The sequence below is a fragment of the Lissotriton vulgaris genome, chromosome 1_2, assembly GCF_964263255.1.
Source record: "Lissotriton vulgaris chromosome 1_2, aLisVul1.2, whole genome shotgun sequence".
NCBI classification, from domain to species: Eukaryota; Metazoa; Chordata; class Amphibia; order Caudata; family Salamandridae; genus Lissotriton; species Lissotriton vulgaris.
This window is the reverse complement of record NC_141686.1, coordinates 112,446,730-112,469,385: the sequence shown is the minus strand read 5'-3', so window position 1 is coordinate 112,469,385 and position 22,656 is coordinate 112,446,730. Positions and strand designations below refer to the sequence as shown.

At 46.8% G+C, this 22,656-nt stretch overlaps 1 protein-coding gene across 1 annotated transcript in view; it reads right to left on the bottom strand.

Annotated features, from left to right (window-relative positions):
• Positions 1-927: 927 nt before the first annotated feature.
• LOC147734651 (protein mono-ADP-ribosyltransferase PARP12-like) overlaps positions 928-22,656 on the bottom strand; it is a 320,390-nt gene continuing 298,661 nt past the window's right edge. Inside the window, exons 10-12 of the mRNA XM_086952947.1 lie at positions 19,132-19,262; positions 9,205-9,356; positions 928-3,068 (exon numbers count right to left, since the gene is read on the bottom strand). Coding sequence (XP_086809073.1) covers positions 2,758-3,068; positions 9,205-9,356; positions 19,132-19,262 — 594 coding nt within the window. The 3' untranslated portion in view covers positions 928-2,757. The remainder of the gene's footprint in view (positions 3,069-9,204; positions 9,357-19,131; positions 19,263-22,656) is intronic.

Sequence of the window (22,656 nt, the reverse complement as noted above, 5' to 3'; positions counted from 1 at the left end):
ACTCCGCCTCGCTTTCTCCCTTTGACTTGATTCTCGGTTGAGATTCTTCAGCAATTAGCGCGGGGATACACAGTCGTGCAGCCATGCGCTCAATAAATGTTTTATTATTATTATTATTATTTGACAAAGAAGAGCTTCGAGTAGCCATTCTGCCCTTTCTCCAAGACAAATTTTTGGCTCGCAACAAGCTGTCACTATTATTTCTACAAACAAATAAGATCAAACAATGTACACCACTACATGATGTAATTTAAAAAAAGTGTTTTCTTGAGATAAATGTTTTGAAACATGACACCAAGTGTTGTTCTGGCCCAAAAGACACAATATTGACAAACAACATCTGTGACATTGCGGATCAAACGTAATATAAAGTATTCTGTCCACAAATGGCACAGCAATATCAGACTACAAGTGAAAGAAATAGAGTAACTTTACATGATCAGTTCAGATTTTGAATTTCGATGGTTTGAGGCAAGTTCTGAAGCCACAAGTCTTCTGAAGTTGGTGTTGTTTTCTTAACACTATGCAAATTCTGGAAAATCAGTGTCCTCTCATAATTGTGTAGATGCAGCTTAACCTGATGGCTGAAAGTAGATTGTAAAGATGGAGTCTATCTAGAGGGTCAACCCCACCATGAGCCATAATGACTGCACTCAATCTTAACACCCAAAAACCTCATAGTAACGAGATTCTTTTCCAAACCCACTACTGGAAAAAGTGCAGTATTTAACACAGTTTCACTTGGAAATTGTGTTTTTTGCTTCCTGCTAAAATAGAAATTAAAGCAAGAAAAAAATGAAAGTTCTGATCTTGTAACAAAACAGTGCCAGTTACAGTCTGTAACCATTTCTATTAGTTTACACTTCTTTACAATGTGTGCACATTCTCACATCCCAATAGGCAACCAGAAAAAATGAGGTGCAGTAATTTTCAGTTAAATTACTTTATTAACAATTTATCAAGATAAATTTGGATTTTTTCAGCATCACACTCCAGCACAAATAGATTCTTTACAGTATCACCTAATGGAGGTGGATATATTCCCCACATACAGCCTTTCAGATGTACAGGTATTTTGGTGTCATTAATAGCTCTGCTTTCCTGACAAATCCATTGGGAAACAAATGTTTTTCCAACAGTTTTACTCAAAATATTAAACCTTATGTAACTGTGCAAATATGCACACACTTATTACATGTTATGTGCAATATAGCGGTTTTGTCTTATGCCCAATCTCTCATAGCACTTTAAAAAACTGCAAACTTCAAGAACATAATTGTTCTTAAGAACATCTAAACCTTGTGACCCATCATGCTGTCCTCGAGAAATCAAAATTACCCCTACTAATGAGGTAGTTTATGGAAAACACAGGTTCAATTTGCTCATTTCAACCATACTATAAAGAGAGATTCCGATGTCCTTTAAAAAGACTCAGAAAACAGGATTCATAATGTATAAAAGATGGCACAACTTGTTGCTCCCATTATTAAAGTGACTGCTTTTGATCTCGATTTGAATTTGGATCGCTCCAGGGATCTTTGGGGTCGTCTCTGGTTAAGTCTACGAATGACAGAACAAAGATGAAGGAAGACAGTAAACAATATGAGGTTGGAAGTCCTACTCCGTGAGTGATTTCATGATAGTCTGAAATTTCAATCCAAAAGTCAGGCTCAACCTCACATGTGAAGTTAAAAAATGTAGTACATACTACCTTAATTGCATGTGTCACTGGCCTCAAAATTTGATATGGGAAGGCTCAGCAGTATAAAACAAATGTGTAATCTGAAATAGCTTACCAGAGAAGGCAGTTATTATATCCCAATTAATAGCAATTAAAACATGCCACAGCCCACAAGTGTGTATCTTTTTCATTCACACTACTTCAACATATCAGATCTATAAAGTCGGGTGGATCCCAGGCCAGAACAGTGCGCAGGTCAAACCCAAATAAAAAATTTAAAAGCCAGGTTGAGCTCTTGGGATCATCTATCTGGCTGACATCCCCATTAAGAAAGCAAAAGTACAATGTAGATAATTGTAAGCAAGATCTAGGTAGCAGATCTGGGTAAATACAGTGCACAAAAAACCACAAAGAAAAATAAAAACCATATCGACATCTTCACTGAAAGAAGACTAAAAACTAAAATATCAAATCTCAGTGTTTAACCAGCTTTCTATCACTATTTGGAGTGTTAGATCAACTCTGCAGTTAAGATGGGCTACATTTTATAAATGTACACAAGAACTGGACAGGTTTTTGTGAAGAGCAGTTCTAACTAGTTTAGAGATCAACAGTTGTGGCGATAATTACTGAAATTATCCACCTAATAATTACCCACTGCAAATGCTAAAAATAATGGTGGTTTATTTGGGGATAAACTCTTTAACATTGCTAAAAGCGAAGGCTTTTCAAAGTCATGAGAGCAGTTGCTCGGTGAAAGTGTTCTGGCTTTGCAACACCGTATAACTTTGAGGTGGAGAAATCCATAGCTATCGAAGATATTTTTAAAAAGACGTTTCTAAATATTGCAGACATTTATCAGATGAATTAGGTGTTCAGAAATCAAATCTTTTGCTTTCTCTTCACAGGTTAGAATATTTTGTAACAAGATTCTTTTCAAAGACTGCAAAGTACCTACAGGACTAATTGTTTCCCTGACAGCAAATTTCCAAGCTAGCGGAGTAACATGCTGCACCACTGGTGTGTTGCAACTTCGAAGAGCCGCATTCAAAGGAATTCACCCCTCTGCAAGCTTTTCAATTGAGGCCACTCCGCATACTACCCCAGTTATTTAATGCAGAGGGCTTATCCGTATACTTGATCAGGTACTCTGGATATATTTGGTGCCTCTCAAACACCACAAAGATGGAAGGATTGGACTCGCTGTCCACACAGCTGTTGTAGGTGCTGGTCGTCTGAGAGATTTTGTTAGGTGGGCGGAGGTAGCTAGCATCTCCCCTGACGAAGTCACCCACCAGGACCCGGGCAACAAACATTATTTGGGTGTCCGTTTTCGTGAGCTTGCTGTACTTGTGAGAATATGAGGCATCCCTCGCAAAGTAACTTCCTGCAGTGATAGAAAAGGAGAATTTTTTGTAACTGCTACGTGTTCAAGACAGAAAATCTGTTTACTTTTATTTTGACAATATGTTTCCACTTAGCTCTGATTTCAGACAAAGAAAAGTTTTGAAAAATTGTATATTACTGCTTCGCATGAAAACACAACATACTTTACGTTACAAACTGTGGGTAAACCAGTGATACGAAATTCCAGTTAACTCCAATCATAAAGGATGCAAATTCAGCTACACGTGAGCTTTCTAAATTTGTATTTCTTGTCACCATCCAGAAACTCAAAATATGAAATAATAAACCTTAAGGGTAATTTAAGCTGACAAAAGTAAACAATACTTAAGATATCACAATTAAAGCAAGAGACTCTGGTGCAAAACCTAAATTTATGCAAATATAAAAAAAAAATCAAATACATTTCCATAAAATTCAAAACAAATACATTAACATAACCAAAACGCATGTAACCACTATTTCCAATTAACCAGAAAAATTATTAATAAAGTGAAGGTGTTCTACTGTGAGGTGTATGTTTTGAGGGATGGCCCATCTCCAAATGTTCTGTGCAAGCTGGGACAGTTGCAGAGAGTGTGTGTTTCGGTGCCAATGGAGGAGGTGGAATTGGCACATGTTTTTTCGGCACCGGAAGGCGTAGTCTTTTTCCTCGGAGCTGAGCCCAAAGGCGGGGCGTCGGAGGGTAAATCTCGGTCTCGACTGGGCCCCATGGGCGGAGTGCCGACCGCTGCCTTTGTCCTGGGTAGTGTATGTTGTACGGGGGCAGTGGTACTCACGGGTTGTCGAGATGGATTCGAATCGTCTGAGTCCTCTGCCCCCAATATGATCTGGAAATCAGGCGAGTCTTCCTCGGCGACGAGTGGAGCCTCGTCCTCGGAGATATCTTCGATTGGATCTTCGTCCTCGGAGAAGTCTTCTTCGACGATCTCCTCCTCAAAGATGGCCTCCGGTGCTGGCGCTGATCTCCTCATTTCGTGTCGACGGGCCCTCCGATCCCGAATGGTTTTCTTCGATCGGAAGGAGGCACAGGCTGTGCAGGTCGACTCGTCGTGTTCTGGCGAGAGACAGAGGTTGCAGACTTTGTGATGGTCGCTATGAGGGAATTTTGCGCAACATACCGGTTATCTCTTGAATGGAGTTCTGTCCATGAGGCGTAGGCCGTACTGCGCCGATAGGTCCAACGGCCCGCGTCGACGCACCGGAATGTAGCTGATGTCGTCGAAAAGGCTATTTGATGTTCCTTCTGGACCTCCCTTCCAACTCCTCATTTTTCGCCTGTATGACCGCCAGCACCCTCTCCATCTTGAAAACCTTAGTTGAGACCGTGGCAAGGCCATCTTCGGTGGCGGACACCCTCTGCTCCACCTCCCCCATCCGCTCGTTTTGGCGGTCAAATTGCGTCGCCATTTGGTCCAGGCGGTGATTAACAGATTCCATGGTGCCTTCGATAGATTGGAGGGTCTTTTGCATAGCCACCAGCATAGATTCCAAATTCGGGGTGCCCCCAACCGCCCCCCCTTGCTCAGTGTCAGGCGGCACCTGGGAAGACATGTGCGCCGTCTTTTTGGCCTCAAACGTTATCTTCGGCTGATTCCTCTCCGGCCTGCCCATGGTGGCTATCAGTGCAGCCCAGTCCCGGGATGTAGCTGGCGCGTGGTCCCAAGCCAAGACAGAGCAGACACCAGCCGTCCCACACCAAGGAGAAGGCTCCCGCCTCCACGACTATCCCCGGCAGGCGAAAGCGCGCCAAAGTGTCCTGTTGTCAACCTCCCAGCTCTCGCGACTTATGGCAGCCCAACAGCGCCAACAGACAAAGTAGCAGCTATAGTGCCAGAGCCTCAGACTGCATATGTTCCACCTGGCAGCACCCGCATCATAGATAGGGATCCCAAGGTGGCACCTTCCTCCCCGCCACCGGTCTCGCAAGGAGGCCACAAAATGGCGGGCGTAGAATGTTTCCTCCGCTATACAGCAGCACCCTGCACGTCCTCACTGTGCAGCGAAAAGTCAGCCTCCATGCAGTGCAATCCGCTAAGCCGCACTAGCCACTCCACCACTCTGCAGGCCGTCTCCACGTGCCCCCCCACCGGCTACAGCTCACGCGGCGCGGCCTAGCGCGGCCCGGCTCCACCTCCGCAGCCCCGGGCTTGCGTAGCGCCCCGCCCCACTCACCGCAACCAGCAGGGCCGAGATCAGGCCGGTCGTCGTTCTGGTTCCGCTCAGAGGTATCCACGCCCGGCACCGCCACCACAGGCACCGGGCACGGCGTCCATCAGGCTCTCCCCGCAGGCAGCAGGGGGATCTACAGCCCGAACTGCCGCGGGACGGGTCCTCCGCGCGGGCCGAGGTTCCGCAGGCAGGATCCCGGTGGAGGATCGACCGGTCCAGGGGGCGTCCGCCGCAGCTGCTGCCCAGCAGGAAACCGCACCAGTGATTCCCCAATGTCAGCGGGGGGTGCACCACTCAAATACGGGGCTCAAGAGTTAGGTTTTGCAGGATAAATAGGCGAATATTAGATGGTCTCGGTGGAGCCTCACGCAAGTGCGGCCATCTTGCTCGGCGCCCTCTAGCGCCCCCCAGCAGCATGCAAAACTTCTCCCTGCGAATCCATTTGTTTGCTTGTGGCAAATCCAGAATGGGCCTGAACTCGTTCTTGTCCTTCTTGAGCACCAGAAAGAACAGAGAGTAAAGACCCTTTCCCCTTTGAGACAAAGGGATGTCTTCTATCACCCTTTTTCTTAACAGGGTATCGGCCTCCGCCTGGAGTTCGAGCAGCTGGAACTGCGAGCAAACCGGTGGAATGGCTGGAGGAAGGCTGACGAAACGAAGACTGTATCCATTGCAAACAATATTCAGCACCCACTTGTCCTGAGTAATTTTTCTACACTCTGCCAAGTAATTCTGTATGCTTCCCCCTACCGGAGTGGGTAACGGAAAAGGGGGAAGTAGCACCTCAGGGCTTAGACCCGGCCGGGCCCTTGTTCGCTGAGGAGGACTCCTGTCCGCCTCTGCCCCTCTGACGCTTTTGGAATGGCTGTTGCTGGTACTGCTGTTGTTGCTGTTGACCAGTTTGACGACCCTGCCCTTATCTTTGAGAACCATACCGCCTCTGGAACGGACGGAAGGACTTCTTCTGCTCTTTTGGTTTCTCCAAACCAACGGCTCTAAGTGTCTCTACCTCTACCTTCTTGCGGGACATCTCCTCGTCCGCATGTGACCCAAAAAGAGTTGATCCAGAGAATGGTAGATTAGCGACTCTCTGTTGTGCCTCCGGTTTGAGAGATGTAAGGCGCAACCAGGCATGTCGTCTTAAATTGATGCCATGGCAGTAACCATGAGCCGCAAGAAGAGAGGCTTCCGCCACAGAGCTGATGACCTGATTGGAGGCCATCATGCCCTCATTTAAAATCTCCTGGAAGTCTTCTCTCCTATCCCTCGGGAAAGCTCCAGGAATTGCTGCAAGGACTCCCACAAGGAGCGGTCATAGCGACCCAAGAGTGCCGAGGCACTCACCGCTTTCATGGAGGTGGCCGCGTCCCGCAGACTTTCCGTCCAGCTGAGTCCATCTGACGGCTTTCCTTATCCAGAGGCACCGTAGAAGACAGGGCAGTAGCATGCTGCTTCTTGGCCGCAGTTACAATAACAGAATGCGGTACCGGATCTGATCTCAGGAACACCGGATCGGAATCCGGGGGACTGCTTCATAGCCGGTTCCTCCAGTCCTGGCACCAAGGGCAACAAGGGGCGAGACAAAAGCCGCTTGTGTAAGGTTTCAAATATCACCGATGTAGAAGGTGTGGGTACTGTCAAGGTGATCCCCAACTTCGCTGCCCCTCTCAATAGCACCTCCTGAAACATTACAATGTCATCCACCGGTGACACCCTCATATGGGGGGACTCCGACAAGGTGGGAGAATATAACCGGCCACTTGAAGAGTCCGTATGACGGGACCGTGACCTATCCCTCCGGCGACGATGACGGGACCGCGTCGAAGACCGACGGTCACTCCGTGAACTATGTCTCCCTCTGGACCGTGATCTAGACCTCCTCGGCTCAGGCGATCCACTGGCCGTACCGGAGGCGGGAGCGGCAGAGGCAGAACCGGAGTCCTAGGCTGTGGAGGCCTCGTAGGCGGTGACGGAAGGTGCGGCAGAGATGGAGGAGGCAGTTGTGGAAGCGGAGGAAGAGGAGGAGGCGGAGAAGTAGGAGGAGGAGGAGGAGGCAGGGGAGGTAGTGGAGGCGTCTTCCTCGGAGGCAATGGTGGAGGCGTAGGCATCCAGGGCCTAGAAGGCGAATAGGTCCGCGAATATTCGGATTTCGAAGACCTAACCACTCTCCCCTTTTTCGGCGCAGGTCTTGACGAGGATGCTCTGGAGGCAGACTTCTTCTTAGCCAAACGCCAGCACCGCCGCGACCGGGGGCTCGTAGATGCAGAAGATAGTCTGACTACTGAGGCAGTGGACACCGTCCTGGCCCTTGAACGCCTCCTCAACTTAGACTTTTCCTTTCTCGACTTCGACCTCTTCTGCTTTTTGATGTCAAACGTTTAGACGTCGATAAACTCTTCGACGTCGACTCTCTTCTCTTCGACGTCGACTTGTCTTTCGACGTCGAATGTGAAATCGCCTCGAAGGCGAGCGCCGGTGCCTCCTTGACTCATCTCGACGTCGATGATGTGTCGACGCCGGTGAAGTCCTCGACGTCGACCTCGTCCGAGGTCTCGACGTCCTGCCCCTCGACGTCGAAGTCGCTTCGACCCAGAGCCCTGCGTCGACGGGAAACAGATAATGGTCATGCCTCTCGCCGCCGAAGCCATCGGCGTCGACCGGGTCCGGTGCCTTTTCTGGGCCTTTTCTTGACTGGAGAGCCCCCCAGAGGCCGAAGCACGGGCAGAGGACGATGACTGAGTCCCTCCATGCCCAGACCCACCTGGTTCCTGATGTCTCCTCTGCTCCAGGCCTTGGAGACAAATCTTCTCCCTGTCGCACAGGGTTCTCCTGCAGAAAGATTGACAAATCTCACAGGCTTCAGGGACATGGGAGGAAGGGAGACAGAGTATGCAGACTCTGTGGGGGTCAGATTTAGCCTTCTTCCTGGCACACTCCGGGCACTTGTCGAATAAAGCTGGCATATTCGACAGAAAGAGTGGGCAAAACTGGCTAAAAAACACTGCAAAAGGAAGAGGAAGACCCCAGACGTCGAGTGAAACACTCAAAATACTTGAAAAGTGTCAAAAAATTGAAGAAATACCCAAAAAGGGAGAGCTCAATGCTCCAGGGTCCTGCTAGCAGGAGCCGGAAAAAAGAACTGAAAGTAAAAGGACTTTGGCTGTGCATCCTGGGATACCGAGGGTCTCTGGAAAGTTCCTTAAAGGCACAGTATCCCTTTTCCAGACACATAATGGCAGCCTATGGGGGCTTGTCTGTCCAACCCTACCTCTCTATCATGCAAAGGATTTTGGTGAAGGGGAGTTTTCTCTAATGTGTAAAATCTGACATTGTTGGCTATCCTTTTCATTGTTTAGATGAAGAGGTGGCCTTTGTAGCCTGGGAAGTGTTAGGCTGCATTATTTGTCTTGATTTTCTCTTAACGGTCTATGCAGGGCTGCAAAGAAGACCACTTAAGAGATTATTTTTGATTGCTCCGGGGTCCGCGTACATGGGCGGGACTATTCACTAGATTATGACTATATACAGAGATCCCCTACTACAGAATGTCGCTATTGCGGACTTCCTAGTATACCATTAACTTTAAGTTGAAAGGTAATTTTCTGTAACGAAATGCAGCAGCTCTGGAAAGGCTCGAGCATATAATGTGCTCCGGTGCGATACCTGGACTTAAGCAAAAGTAGCAGACACCAATAGACTTGTCACTATAACCATGTTTCTCTTTGGAACCATAGTATAACAAGGTAATTTCTGTACAAAGGATGGGCTGAAGCACTGGACAAGAACTTCGCTCATCTCAGCACTTCACATACTGACAGGTTCTATTAATCTGGACCTTTGGGTTCATGTACTCCGGTCATTACTCAACGCCTTTGGTGCATTTTTAAAATATTTGTATTGATATTTTTCCAGAATACTGTAAATAGTCAGTATTTCACTACAATTACCTTTCCCATAAGCTGTACCATGTGCACCACATATCCTCCAGTCAAAGTTCTCATGACAGATTGACTCTACCAGCTTCTCATCGGTGCCATGGAACAGGTGTCTCTCGTCTACAACTTTCCCTTCGTTGCTCTTCTTGATCTGCTCCTTCTGCCTGTATAGAAAACACAAAAAGATTATGGGAAATCTTTCAGCAAACCAATATATTCATACTACTACTTTTGTTACACTTAGGTCACAAACCGCTTCACACCATCAATTTGGGTACTTTTGAGGAAGAATATCCCCAGAAAAAGTAAAGATTGCAAAGCCCCATGGGTTCATACAAAACACTGGTGGTGCAAACAGATTAGCTCTTAACAGTGGATTGCATCATAAGATTTTTTTTTACAAATGGCGATCCCATTTTCACAGGTCACAGAGGCCTTCAAGTTGACATAAAAGCAGAGCAAATTAACTCCAAAACAGACAGCTTATCTGCTTAGGGTCCCACAGCCATCAAATGTCTGGCATTGCAAGGTCAGCTCACTTTCTTACCACTAATAACATGTTTCCACCAACAAACCTACCTGCTATTTTTTTATAAGCACCTAGGCGCTATAATTTATGGCTAGCTCTCCCTGACATCCTTACAAAATATATCAATTACATGCTTAGTAAAGCACAATAGTTTCACCCTTAAATGGCAGACTCTCCTAGATGAGTGTTTTCCTGATATAGTGGAAATGGTGCGGATTGTAGGAAACTGGGTTTTTGTTGCATTAGTATCCCCACGTCTTTCCTTATATTTGACTGAAGTGCACTGGGTTCCTGCTAAACAAGTCCCCAGTGAGAGTGTTCTTTCCCCAAAACAAGACAACTGGTAATTGATCCCCAAGTGATCAAGACTTTATAGCACCACTGTAAGTCCCTAGTAAGTGGCACCTCTGGTACCTAGGCCATAGGTACTAAAGAGGGTCCTTAAGAGCTGCAGAATATTTTGTTCCACTCTAAGGGACTCAGCACCACTGCAGGATGCATGCATGACAACAACAATAATCTTTATTTAGATATAACACAAATATCTTTAAAAGAAAGTTACAAAGTTCACATTATATAAAAGCTATTAAAATTTGGGAGAAAGCAAGCGAACGCTTCGGTGGCTGTTATAAAAATGGGAATCTTCCTCATCCTGAACCTCCTAATTCTGTAACATTTTAAAAAGGAACAAGCAAGAATTAAAAAAGTTATACAAAAAGCTGTTCACCCCTTTTTAGTTACACTGACTGTCAAAATACAGCATGTATATCAAAAACAACTGGGATTCCTAGAGAAACACTCGATGTATTAGACTGTCAGGTTGCAAAACATAATATCATTTTGTGTCTCTTCCCTTAAGTTTTATTAGCGGGCCTCTTTTGAGTAAGGGAACGGTATGCTTGTAGGATAAAAGTTGTTAATCCTAAATTTAAAACTGTGTTTTCAGGGTTCAGCGCCATGATAATGGCTTGCCTACATGTCCGCACACCCAACCTATTCCATTCTGCTTTGAGTTTTAGCTTACGCTGGGAATTAAAGGCTGGGCAGAGGCAAACCACATGTAACAAAGTTTCAGCTACCTTACTACACTCTCTACAGGTTAAGTCATCCGCTGATCGTAGCCAAGAAGGCAGATCTTGCAGGAAGCGCCAGTCACCCAATCTAATTGCCATTAGACTTCATTTTATGTACAATGAATATGTGCAAGGCAGATAGGTGGCCGGTGCTACCCGCTCGTAAGAATTTACAAGGGCCAAAGCATGCCTACGTTTGGAAAAAAGAGCTTTGTCTGTTACGAGGGAACTAATTCTCACACATTTTTTAATAACGGTTTTAAATGCAGTCCGACTGGGGTTGAGAGCCCAAAGGTCGCTCGCCGACAATTGATTAATATAATCCTTGAAAAGTCGACCAAACGTACCTCCTGGATATTTCTGGGTGATTTCTAGCCAGACTAAGGATTCTAGTGCGCCAATGTACGCTTGTCTCAGTTTATGACAGAGGTTTAGGTATGAGCCGATGTTAGAGGCCTCATAATTTAATAACCCTAGCTCTAGTCTTACCTGTGCTGCAGATGCGGAGTTTGGGAGATGGAGTACCTTTTTATAGATTTTTGTTGTGTGTCGATTTAAAGCAGTCTTTAATTTGCCCCTAAATGTCTCAATCCCATATGATAAAGTAGGGCCAATTTTTGCTCTCAGGACTTCTAAGAGTGGCAGGAGAGTTGGGCCAGAAAGATTTTTTGAGATCTTGGCTAATGAGACCGCAAGGGTCGTAGCTTTGACTGCTATCTCATTCCGATGTTTGATGAGGTTACCCCTAGAGTCCAGATGGACACCTAGGTACTTATATTTGTAAATTGTTGTGTCTTGTAAAGCGCACTGCTACCCGGAGGCCTCGTAGCGCTATAGACCGCTGGGGAACCCGTCCTGGCTTTCCCTGTGAGATAGTCCCTCCTGGGGGTCTCCAAGGTGAAACCAGGCATCCCCGGCGTTTGTGTGGGGCCGTTGTGGAGATGAGGCAAGCTAATGCCCAGAGTTGCCGAGTGTGCTCCCTGGTCGGAGTAGGCACCGATGCGAGAATTATCAGTCCGCTGATCCTGGTCCAAGACCCTGCCGCGTCGGGGATCGAACCCTGGTCCCGGGCCGTTCTCTGCACTCGGGTCTGCCGCCTCTAACCATTGAGCCACACCTCTTATATGATTGACCTATGGCAAGGCGTATGTTGTTATATGACCATTCTCCGCCCGCATGATGTTTCCTACCAAAGGGGACAACTTGGGTTTTCTTTAAATTAACCTCTAGTTGATTTATGGTCGTATAAATGAGCAATTTATCGAGGAGCCTTTGCAGCCCAACTCTCGTAAGACTGAAAAGTGCCAGGTCATCGGCATATAAAAGATTGCTTAATGCCGTGCCTCCTATTTTTGGGGAATGACTGTTGGTTTCGTCCAATGTAGTTGACAGATCTGCTATAAACAGATTAAAAAGCATTGGGGCCAGCACGCATCCCTGCTTCACACCTCTAGTTGTCAAGATTTTCCGCGAGAGATGCGTACCGGACCCCAACTTCATCCTAACCCAAGTATTCGAATGGAGTTGAATAATTGCGTCCAGTAGTCTATCAGGAATCCCCCATTTCCTCAACTTTTCCCACAAAGCCGCCCTTGGGACCCTGTCAAACGCGGCTTTAAAGTCGACAAAGCAGCAAAGCACTGGCCTAGATGTTGAGAGTGCTTTGTCGACAATAGTTGACAGTGCTAATAGATTGGTCATTGTCCCAGAGTTGGCAATAAAACCTGTTTGGTTCATTGGTATCAGTTTTTGGTCTTTTGCCCATGTCCTCAGCTCCTCCAAGAGGAGGCCAGCATAATGCTTCGCCTCTATATCCAAAAGTGCTAAAAGTCTATAATTGTTGGGAGAGGCGCGGGATCCTGATTTATAAATAGGTTGGATGATTGCACCCCGCCATGAGTCTGGAATTATTGCAGTTCTTAGAGCATAATTGAAGAGGTTTGTCAGCATGCCTGACCAGAAAGCTATATCAGATTTGAACAGTTGCTGTGGCAGGCCATTTGGTCCCGGGGATCCATCTGATCTGGCTCTTGACACAGCTGTAGCAACCCTTTCTTGCGACATCTGGAGGTCCTCGTCGACAACGTGAAAGCACTCAGGGGCTGTGCTCTGCACATTACTAGTTTCTGTGTCATTCTCTCTTAGAGGGGTGCTCCCTGTTTTTCCTGAGCGTTCTAGTGTCCTAAAGTGCTCTGTAAGGAAAGTTACCCAGTCCGATTCCTGGATGGTGTGGTATTGCAATAGACTGGATATTCAGGGTCAAAGTTGTTCTAGTAGTCTACCACTAACCACAAGTGGCAGTGAGCAGTTCTCGGTGTAATTACATCACAACCCCACAGACAAGCTTTCGAGTAGCGCGAACTTTCCTTGTGAAAGGCTGCTTTGTTTGGATTTAAAGGGGGCGCAACGTATCCGTTCATTTTAACAATGGCTAACCTATTACAAGTCAGCACATACACACAGAAGAGAGAACATAACCAAAAATGCATAAATAAATAAAGTAATTGGTAAACATGCGCATTCTCCCAGCTTGTATCTCACTCCTACCATTGTACTTCTCTGTATCGATAAAGACACACGCGTGCGCGCTACAGCAAAGCGTGTCATTTCTATTACTGTTCCTTAAAGCACGCTGTTCAACAAATTTTTTTTTTAAACCCCGTAATTGCGAAACACGAGCGCTACAGCAAGGCGTGTCATTGCTCTCACGTATTCTGTTTACTCACAACTATCACTTTTACCTTATGTAAGTTAGCGTCTGCTTTTGTAATATGTTCACGTGTTGAAGCTCACTAACTCTTCTTAGCGATGTGATTGCTACTAGAAAAGCCACTTTCCATGTCAGAAACTGTATCTCACAAGAGTGAAGAGGTTCAAAGGGTGGTCCCATTAGTCTGGTGAGAACTATGTTTAGATTCCAGACAGGTGAAGGAGGATGTCTGGGAGGAATCACTCTTTTGAGTCCTTCCATAAAAGCTTTAATGGCTGGCACCCTGAAAAGAGAAAGAAGCTGTCTGTTTTGAAGATAAGCTGCCATTGCAGCCAAATGTATCCTGATGGAACTATATGCCAGATTGCATTTGTATAGATGCAACAAATAACATATAATGTTTTGCGTGGACGCATCTAGCGGATATATGTCATTATTGGAACAGTAAATGACAAATCGCGTCCATTTCGCCGCATAGCATGCCCTGGTTGTAGGTCTTCTTGCCTCCTTGATGATGTTCATACAGTCAGGGGGCAAGTTGAGGTAGCCAAACTCTATGACCTCAGGAGCCATATTGTAAGGCTCAACTGTTGCGGATCTGGGTGCTGAATGTCTCCATGGCTCTGAGTGAGGAGACTGGGCGTGAGGCGCAGTCGTTGGTGAGGTACCACTGAAAGTTCCAGGAACGTGGTGTACCACGCCTGCCTTGCCCACGTTGGAGCAACCAGGATGAGCGTCATGGAGTGCTGTCGCAGTCTGCGCGCCACTAGCGGGATGAGCGGTGCTGGAGGAAAAGCGTACGCAAATCTGCCTGACCAGTTCATCTATATCGCATTTCCCTGAAACTGCGGGTGTGGGAACCTGGCGGTGAAGGTTTGACATTTTGCGTTTTCCTTTGTGGCGAATAGGTCTATCTCTGGATGACCCCACTGCTGGAAATATGGTTGGAGCACCGAGGGGTGTTTATCCCATTCGTGCATTTGATGGCTGTGCCTGCTGAGCAGGTCCGCCATCTGGTTGACCTTGCCTGGGAGATGTTCCGCCATGAGGAACACGTTTCTCTGAATGGCCCACTTCCACATGCTCTGGGCTAGATGAGACAATTGTGGAGAGTGTGTGCCTCCCTGCTTCTGGATGTAATACATGGCAGTCATGTTGTCCGTCCGGATCAGCACGACATTGTTGCACAAATGCAATTTGAACGCCTTCATCACCATGAAGATTGCCATCAGCTCTAACAGGTTGATACGTATCTTTTGCTGCTGTGTTGTCCATAGTCCCTGCACTGTATAATGGAGGACATGCGCTCCCCAGCCCTGGAGAGATGCGTCCGTCGTCAGCACTATTTGTGGCACAGGCTCTTGGAACGTCCCCTGCAAAGGTTTTGTGTGTTCCACCAATGAAGAGAGTTGTATGCACGACAGGTCACTAACACTAGGTCTTTTAGATGACCATGAGCCTGGTTCCACTGTCGTGCCAAGCACTCCTGAAGCAAACGCATGTGTAGCCTCGCGTGCGGGACTATGAAGATGCAGGAGGCCATCATACCTATCAGCTGCATAAATACCTGCGCTGAGAGTGAGTGTTGGGGCCTGAATTTCTGAATTAGCAATTGCATGCTGTTGACTCTGGCAGAGTTCGGCTGCCCTGTGGCTGTCAGTGTTTATTGTCGCACCTAGGTACTGTTGTACATGTGCGGGCTGAAGGTGTGATTTTGGGTGATTCAGTGAAAAACCTAGACTGTGTAGGAGGTGAATGGTGCGGGACATATGGCTGACACATTGCTGGGCTGACTTTGCTTGGATAAGCCAGTCGTCCAGATAAGGATAGACATGGATGTGTTGTCTTCGAAGGTGCGCAGCCACTGTCGCCAAGCACTTGGTGAACACTCTGGGAGCAGTAGTGACCCCGAAAGGCAGAACTTTGAACTGGTTGTTTATGGTGAACCTGAGATATTTCCTGTGTCCTGGGTGAATGGGAATGTGGAAATATGCATCCTTTAGGTCTAGGGTTGCCAGGAAGTCCCCCTGACTGAGCAATGGCAGAACCTGCTGTAAAGTCAACATGTGAAAATGTTCTGACAAAATGAACTGGTTCAGGGGTCTGAGGTCTAGAATGGGCCGGAGAGACCCGTCCTTTTTTGGGATTAAGAAGTACAGTGAGTACACCCCTGTACCCCGCTGTTCTAAAGGCACGAGTTCTATGGCCCCTTTTGCAGCATGCAGATTACTTCTTGCTGCAATAAGTGCATGTGCTCTGCGGACATAGGACGGTGCTTTGGGGGTATGTTGGGTGGAGTGGAGGTTAGTTCCAGACAATAGCCGTAATGGATAAGTTGTCTTACCCACCTGTCTGTGGTAATGCCTTCCCAGACTGGTAGGAACTGCTGAAGTCTTCCCCGACCGGTGTTATATGGTCTGGGGCATTGACAAGGCGTCACTGTTTATTGTTGGCGGAGGATCTGGCATTATTATTTTCTCGTCCTCTGCCTTTGGTGCTGTTCCCACGATATCCACCCCTATTGTTCTTGTTATAAGTGGCCTACGTGCTCCCCTTGTTGTATTGGGCTTGCTGTGATGCTTGACCTCTAGAGGCTCCCCTGTTACCGGAAAGACGAAAGGAACCGCCCCTGAACTGTTGTGACTGCAGAGCCCCCATGGATTTTGCTGTCTCAGTGTCTTTTTTAATCTTTTCAAGGGTCGTGTCTACATCAGGACCAAAGAGAAAGTCAGGGTTTGCCGGCTGATTGAGCAAAGTTGTTTGTATCTCTGGCTTAAAACCAGAGATGCGTAGCCAGGCATGCCTTCTAAGCATTACACTTGTGTTGATGACCCTAGCTGCTGTGTCTGCTGCATTGAGCGCACACTTGATGGATGCATTGGAAATCAACTTCCCCTCCTGTATCAGCATTTCTGCTCCCTCCATATAAGCATCAGGCAGGTGTTGTAGTAGCAGCTCTAACGGGTCGTAGTGAGCCCTATCATATCTAGCTAATAGGGCCTGTGTATTTGAGATCCTCCAAATATTAGCCGCTTGAGCCGCTACTCGTTTGCCAGATGCTTCTAAGATTTTGGATTCTTTGTCCGGAGGAGGAGCATCACCACTTGTTTGAGAGTTCGCTCTCTTACGAGTATTATCAACCACTAGGGAGTCCAATGGGAGCTGGCCCTTGATGTACGTAGGGTACACAGGCGCAGGCAGGTATTTCCTTTCAATCCTTGGGTTTACAACCCTTGCCCTTGTGGTCTCCTTGAAAATGTCAGTAGCATGTTTAAGGACAGCCTTTAGCATAGGCAATGTTTTTACTGATCTTTCTGAAGTTGAGAAAGTATTAAGCAAAAAGTCCTCCTCCACTGGGTCAGCGTGCATTTCCACGTCATGGTTATTGGCTGCCCGTTCAATCAATGCGTTAAACACAGCAGTATCTTCAGTAGGCGAGGTTCTGACGGTATAGGACTGAGTGTCAGGCGTGGTGTGTGGTTCACCAGGGTCAACAGGGTCAGTCCAGGGTTGAGGTTCCTCCTGATCTGTGTCAACAGGATAAGTAAATTCGTCCCCATTGTATCCCTCCCCCACATCCTCATTGGTGCGTGTGGGAGAATAGGCATAGTCTTGTCCATAGGACTCCACAGGTTCAAAAAGAACAGGTGAGGTGGCAGAATCCCTTTTCCTTTTGAGAGGGATTTTGTATGACTCCAAAGGATTTTCTGGAATGATCTTCCGTTTGTAAATGGTGAGTTTGCCAGAATCCGAGTCGATGAACAGTTTTGACTGATTGTCATAGGAGGGGGCTTGGAACACCACATCCTCCTCAATGGGCTGGGTCCTTGAAACTACCGACACCTTTTTGGCCGTGTCGGCGCTCTTTTGTGGCTCGAAAGCTTTGGGCCGAGCGGTCGGAGGCAGTCCGCACTTAATAGGTGGCGCAAGCATTGGAGACGAACCGACCTTCTTCGAGGGAGGCGCTATCTTCGATCCGACCGACTTCGTCTGATCACTAGTTTGCTTGCGGCCTTGCGTCGACTCGAGCACTCGGTGCGCAGCAGGCACACTCTTTTGCTTCGACGTGACATGCTCTTTCGGGTCGGGTTTGCTCTTCGACTCGAAGGCCTTGCTTAATATTGGCTTGGAGGCCGTAAGCTTCGGATCGATAGCCTTTTTAGCCTTGAGTCCTTTGCCAGTGCCGCCATCTTTGGACGTCGACATCGATGGCGTCAATGCGACATGCATGACCGTAGAGACAGGCTTCGGCGCCCCGGTCTTCGGGCCGACGCCCCCTTGTGACCCCGAAGGGTCGATGACACTCTTAGACTTGATTGTAGCCGATGAATTTGAGGCCGTCGATCCGAGGACTGTCTTTAGCAGTTTCAATTTAGCATCTGTCGGTTTCGGTTTAAATTTCACCGCTGAGAGTGGTTGATCGACCGATGGCTCTTTAAAAGTATTCTTAGCCGGGCCTTGACGCGGGGCTTTAGAATGTGGATTAAGATCTTGGCTAAGGCCTTCCGGCGATGCCTCGACCTGAGCCTTAGAGAGTACAGTGTCCGTATTGGGCCCCGCGACTGCGGGTGGGCCTTGCTCATCGCTCGAGTCGTCATCGACGTCTCCGATGGCCTCTGCGTCGTCTCCTACCTCAACGACGTCTTCCTCATGGACGTAGTCTTCTTCCTCGCCCACATCATAGGCAGAATCATGCTCCGACGCAGGGTCCGACTGCTGGTCAGGGTCCTCTTCATCGACGCCCTCGTTGTCATCAGCCTCGAAGATGTTCTCCAGGTCGGGCGCCGTTTTCCGTGCCGAATGTCGTGCGTCGCATCGAAGCCGAAGTGTCTTCTTTGACCAGAACTTTGAACAGGCCTCGCAGCTGGCCTCGTCGTGGTCCGGAGATAGGCATTTATTGCACACTGGGTGCACATCAATGTGAGGGTATTTGGAGTTGCATATGGGGCATCTCTTTAACGGGCTCCGTTCCATCATCGATCGTTGTTGGGGCCTTAGTGACTAAAAAGGCAAACGGTCTTCGATGTCCTGTTCGAAGAACTGGATCAAGTACTAGGCACCGAACCAGAGACAATACCGACGCCCCGAAGGCCTTTTGGCCTTGCGAAAAGTGTTTTATATCGATTCCGAACTTGAGTCAAGAAAGTACATCCGAACCCAAAGGCAGAAAAAAACAATCTGAAGATGGAGAGGATGCCCATGCGCACTGTAGTCCAGGGGAGGAGCAACCTATCTTGTGATACTTCGAGGACTCTTCCAGGACAACAATGTGCAATCATCCGGACCCAAAACTAGGCGGCGATCTATGCACAGATATGAATTCAGCAGCCCACATGCCTCGAACAGTAGCATTTTCTGCAATAGGAACATCCATTTGAAGCCGGATAAAGCAATATCTTAATTGCTTTGGCCCCATCTCTGGGAACACCCAAAAACCTTACAAAGGCGGTGACAGAGGATGTTTTTTTCTTTCTCCCTTGGAATAAAATTACCATCACTTCACAAACTATTTTTTGTGCGTCTGATGCACAGCCACCCGAAAACACTGCACACTCTAGCAGAAACTTAAATCTCACAGATTTTATATCTTCTACCTATTGTGAAACAATAGATGTATTCACACTCACCACTGATATACTTCCCAGAGGGACTGGTTCTGGATACGTTCAATACTCAGGATGACAGGCTTGGGCAGGGTACGCTGAAATAAAGTCTGCACTTTCTTGTATTCTTCTGAAGAATCTGCCAAACGGACGAGCTGTAAGAGAAAGAGAGGTGATTTGCACAGCCCCATTAATGAGAAGCATCAATTAAAACCAGATCATGGCTTCAAACCCCAGCTACTGCGTTGTATGGTCTGGATTACGTAAAAGTGGCAGCATATTGCGGTACCTATGAAAAATATTTCTTCCTGTCCGTCAGTGTATACATTAAAGGCAGATTTGGGGCTGGTCGGAGTGTCAACCCTAGGAGGCTATATCTAGATATGGATAGCATTTCATGAAAACTGGAAATAAAATGTGTTAGTTTAATCTGAGATCTGTCCCAATTATGTGAATGAAAAGAAAGTTTGATCCCTTTATATCACTCAATCTGAGAGTTTTAATGCCAAAGTTATGTCTATTTCAGCTCACCCAGGAGTACTTGAGATTTTTTCTTTTCACAAAAATAACATTTGTAATTTATACTATGATGTAATCCAAGCTATAAAATGTGGTCTTATTTTGTCCAGCTCTAAATGTTTGTTTTTGCATGGAATGTATTTATTATTGTAAAAGTGAACTGCAGAGGAAGCACTAAAATGTGTGTTTCTGTTGCAAGCAACAAATGTTTCTTTAACTAAGAGAATTCTATAAACATTTTTAGATGTTAATAGATTTTCGTTTGAACAGTAAAGTGAAAATTGTTAATTTCTTTCTAAAATCTTTTTTCAAAACACAAAATAAACCAATCTGAATCTGAGAATCACACAAAAGAACTTTTTCTCAATAACATTGTTTTATAATCTTGCAGGATATCTTTTACACACAAACATGACAATGACTATCACTTCACGGATGATCTTGGAAGGCTTTTATTTTGATGATTTGTTGTCATCGTGAGGTGGTCATCGTGTTCTATTGCTTTGAAGTCCTCAAGGGAGAGTAAGAGTGCTAATTACAATACGACACAAGAATATTTGGAAGTGTCCAGCCTGGGCATGGTTAAAAGCGTAAATGGTTTCAAAAGAAGGCAATATGGAATGGTTTTTAAAGTGAAGGAATATGCTACTTACCAGTATGCATCTGTTCTTGGCATGAAGTACTGCTGACATTCATATCTGTGCATAGATCGCCGCCAAGTGTTGGGTCCGGATGATTGCACATTGTTGTCCTGGAAGAGTCTTCGAAGTATCACAAGATAGGTGGCTCCTCCCCCGGACTACAGTGCGCATGGGCATGCTCTCCATCCTCAGATTGTTTTTCGCTATTGTGGCAGAGATGGAGTATGATACAGTAAGTGATGTCCATGCTAAAGATTAATTCTGAGTGCTACAGCTGCGACAGGCACCGGGGAGGAGGGCGGGCGATATGAATGTCAGCAGCCCTACATGCCAAGAACAGATGCATACTGGTAAGTAGCATATTCCGTTCGAGGCATGTGGGCTGCTGAATTCATATCTGTGCATAGAATGTATAGCAGTCTCCCTCTTAGCGGTGGTTGCCCGAGCCAGCTGCAGCAGTCTGAAAAAGAGTCTTGAGTACAGCCTGTCCTACAGCGGCTTGCTGTTTGGAGTGTACATCTACACAGTTGTGTTTAATGTATGTATGGTAGTCCATGTGGCTGCTCTACATATGTCTTCTAGAGGAATGTTTCCTAGGAAAGCCATGGATGCCCCTAACTTGTGTGTTGAATGCGCTCTTGGGGGAACTGTTAATGTGCGTTTGGCTTTCTGATAACAAATCTGTAAGCACTTAACAATCCATCTGGCTATACCTGATTTGGAAATGGGGTTGCCTTTGTGCTGTGGTGAAAAGGCAACAAACAGTTGCTTAGTTTTCCTGAAAAGTTTTGTCCTGTCTATATAGTACAGGAGAGCTCTTTTAACGTCCAGGGTATGTAGAGCTCTTTCTGCCACTGAATCTGGATTTGGAAAGAACACTGGCAATTCTATAGTTTGATTGATGTGAAACTGGGATACCACCTTTGGCACAAATTTAGGGTTTGTACGTAGCACTACCCTATTTGCGTGAATTTGTATGAATGGCTCCTGAATAGTTAGGGCTTGCAGCTCACTAACTCTTAAGTGATGTAATTGCCACAAAAAAGCCACTTTCCACGTTAGAATTGTATTTCACACGAGTGTAGAGGTTCAAAAGGTGGTCCCATCAGTCTGGTCAGAACCACGTTCAGGTTCCAGACAGGTGAAGGTGGGTGTCTTGGAGGAATCACTCGTTTGAGTGCCTCCGTGAAAGCTTTAATAGCAGGTACTCTGAAGAGTGAAAGGTGCTGCCTGTTCTGAAGATAAGCTGCCACCGCAGCTAAATGTATACATATGGAACTGTAGGCTAGATTGCATCTGTGTAAATGTAACAGATAACATATGATGTTTTGAGTTGATGCATCTAGCGGATTTATGTAATTATTGTTACAATAGATGACAAATTGTTTCCACTTCGCCGTATAGCATGCTCTGGTTGTAGGTCTTCTTGCCTCTTTGATAATATTCATACAGTCAGGAGGCAAGTTCAGGTAACCAAACTCTATGACTTCAGGAGCCAGATCGCAAGGTTCAACTGCTGCGGATCTGGGTGCTGAATGTCTCCATGGCTCTGCGTTAAAAGACTGGGTGTTAATCGCAGCCTTTGATGAGGCACCACGGAAAGTTCTAGGAACGTGGTGTACCATGGTTGGCTCGCCCACGTTGGAGCAACTAGGATGAGTGTCATTGAGTGTTGTCGCAGTTTGCGTGCCACTAATGGTATGAGTGGGGCTGGGGGAAAAGCGTACGCAAATCTGCCTGAACAGTTCATCCATATCGCATTGCCTTGAGACTGCAGATGTGGAAACCTGGCGCCGAAGCTTTGGCATTTTGTGCTTTCCCTTGTGGCGAACAGGTCTATCTCTGGGTGATCCCACTGCTGGAAGTACGGTTGTAGCACTGAGGGATGTATCTCCCACTCGTGCATCTGGAGGCTGTGTCTGCTGAGCAGATCCGCCTTCTGGTTGTCCCTGCCTGGGAGGTGTTCCGCCATGAGGAAGATATTTCCCTGAATGGCCCACTTCCACATGCTTTGCGCTAGATGTGACAACTGTGGAGAGTGTGTCCCTCCCTGCTTCTGTATGTAGTACATGGCAGTCATGTTACCGTCCGGATCAACACGACTTTGTTGCACAAATGTACCTTGAACGCCTTCATTGCCATAAAGATTGCGATCAGTTCCAGCAGAATGATGTGCATCTTCTTTTGCTGTGTCGTCCATAGTCCTTGCACTGTGTAAGGGAGGACATGCGCTCCCCATCCCAGGAGAGATGCGTCCGTCGTAAGCACTATTTGTGGTACAGGCTCTTGGAACGGTCGTCCCCTGCAAAGGTTTTGTGGGTTCCACCAATGCAGAGAGTTGTATGAGCGACCGGTCACCAACACTAGGTCTTTTAATTGTCCTTGAGCC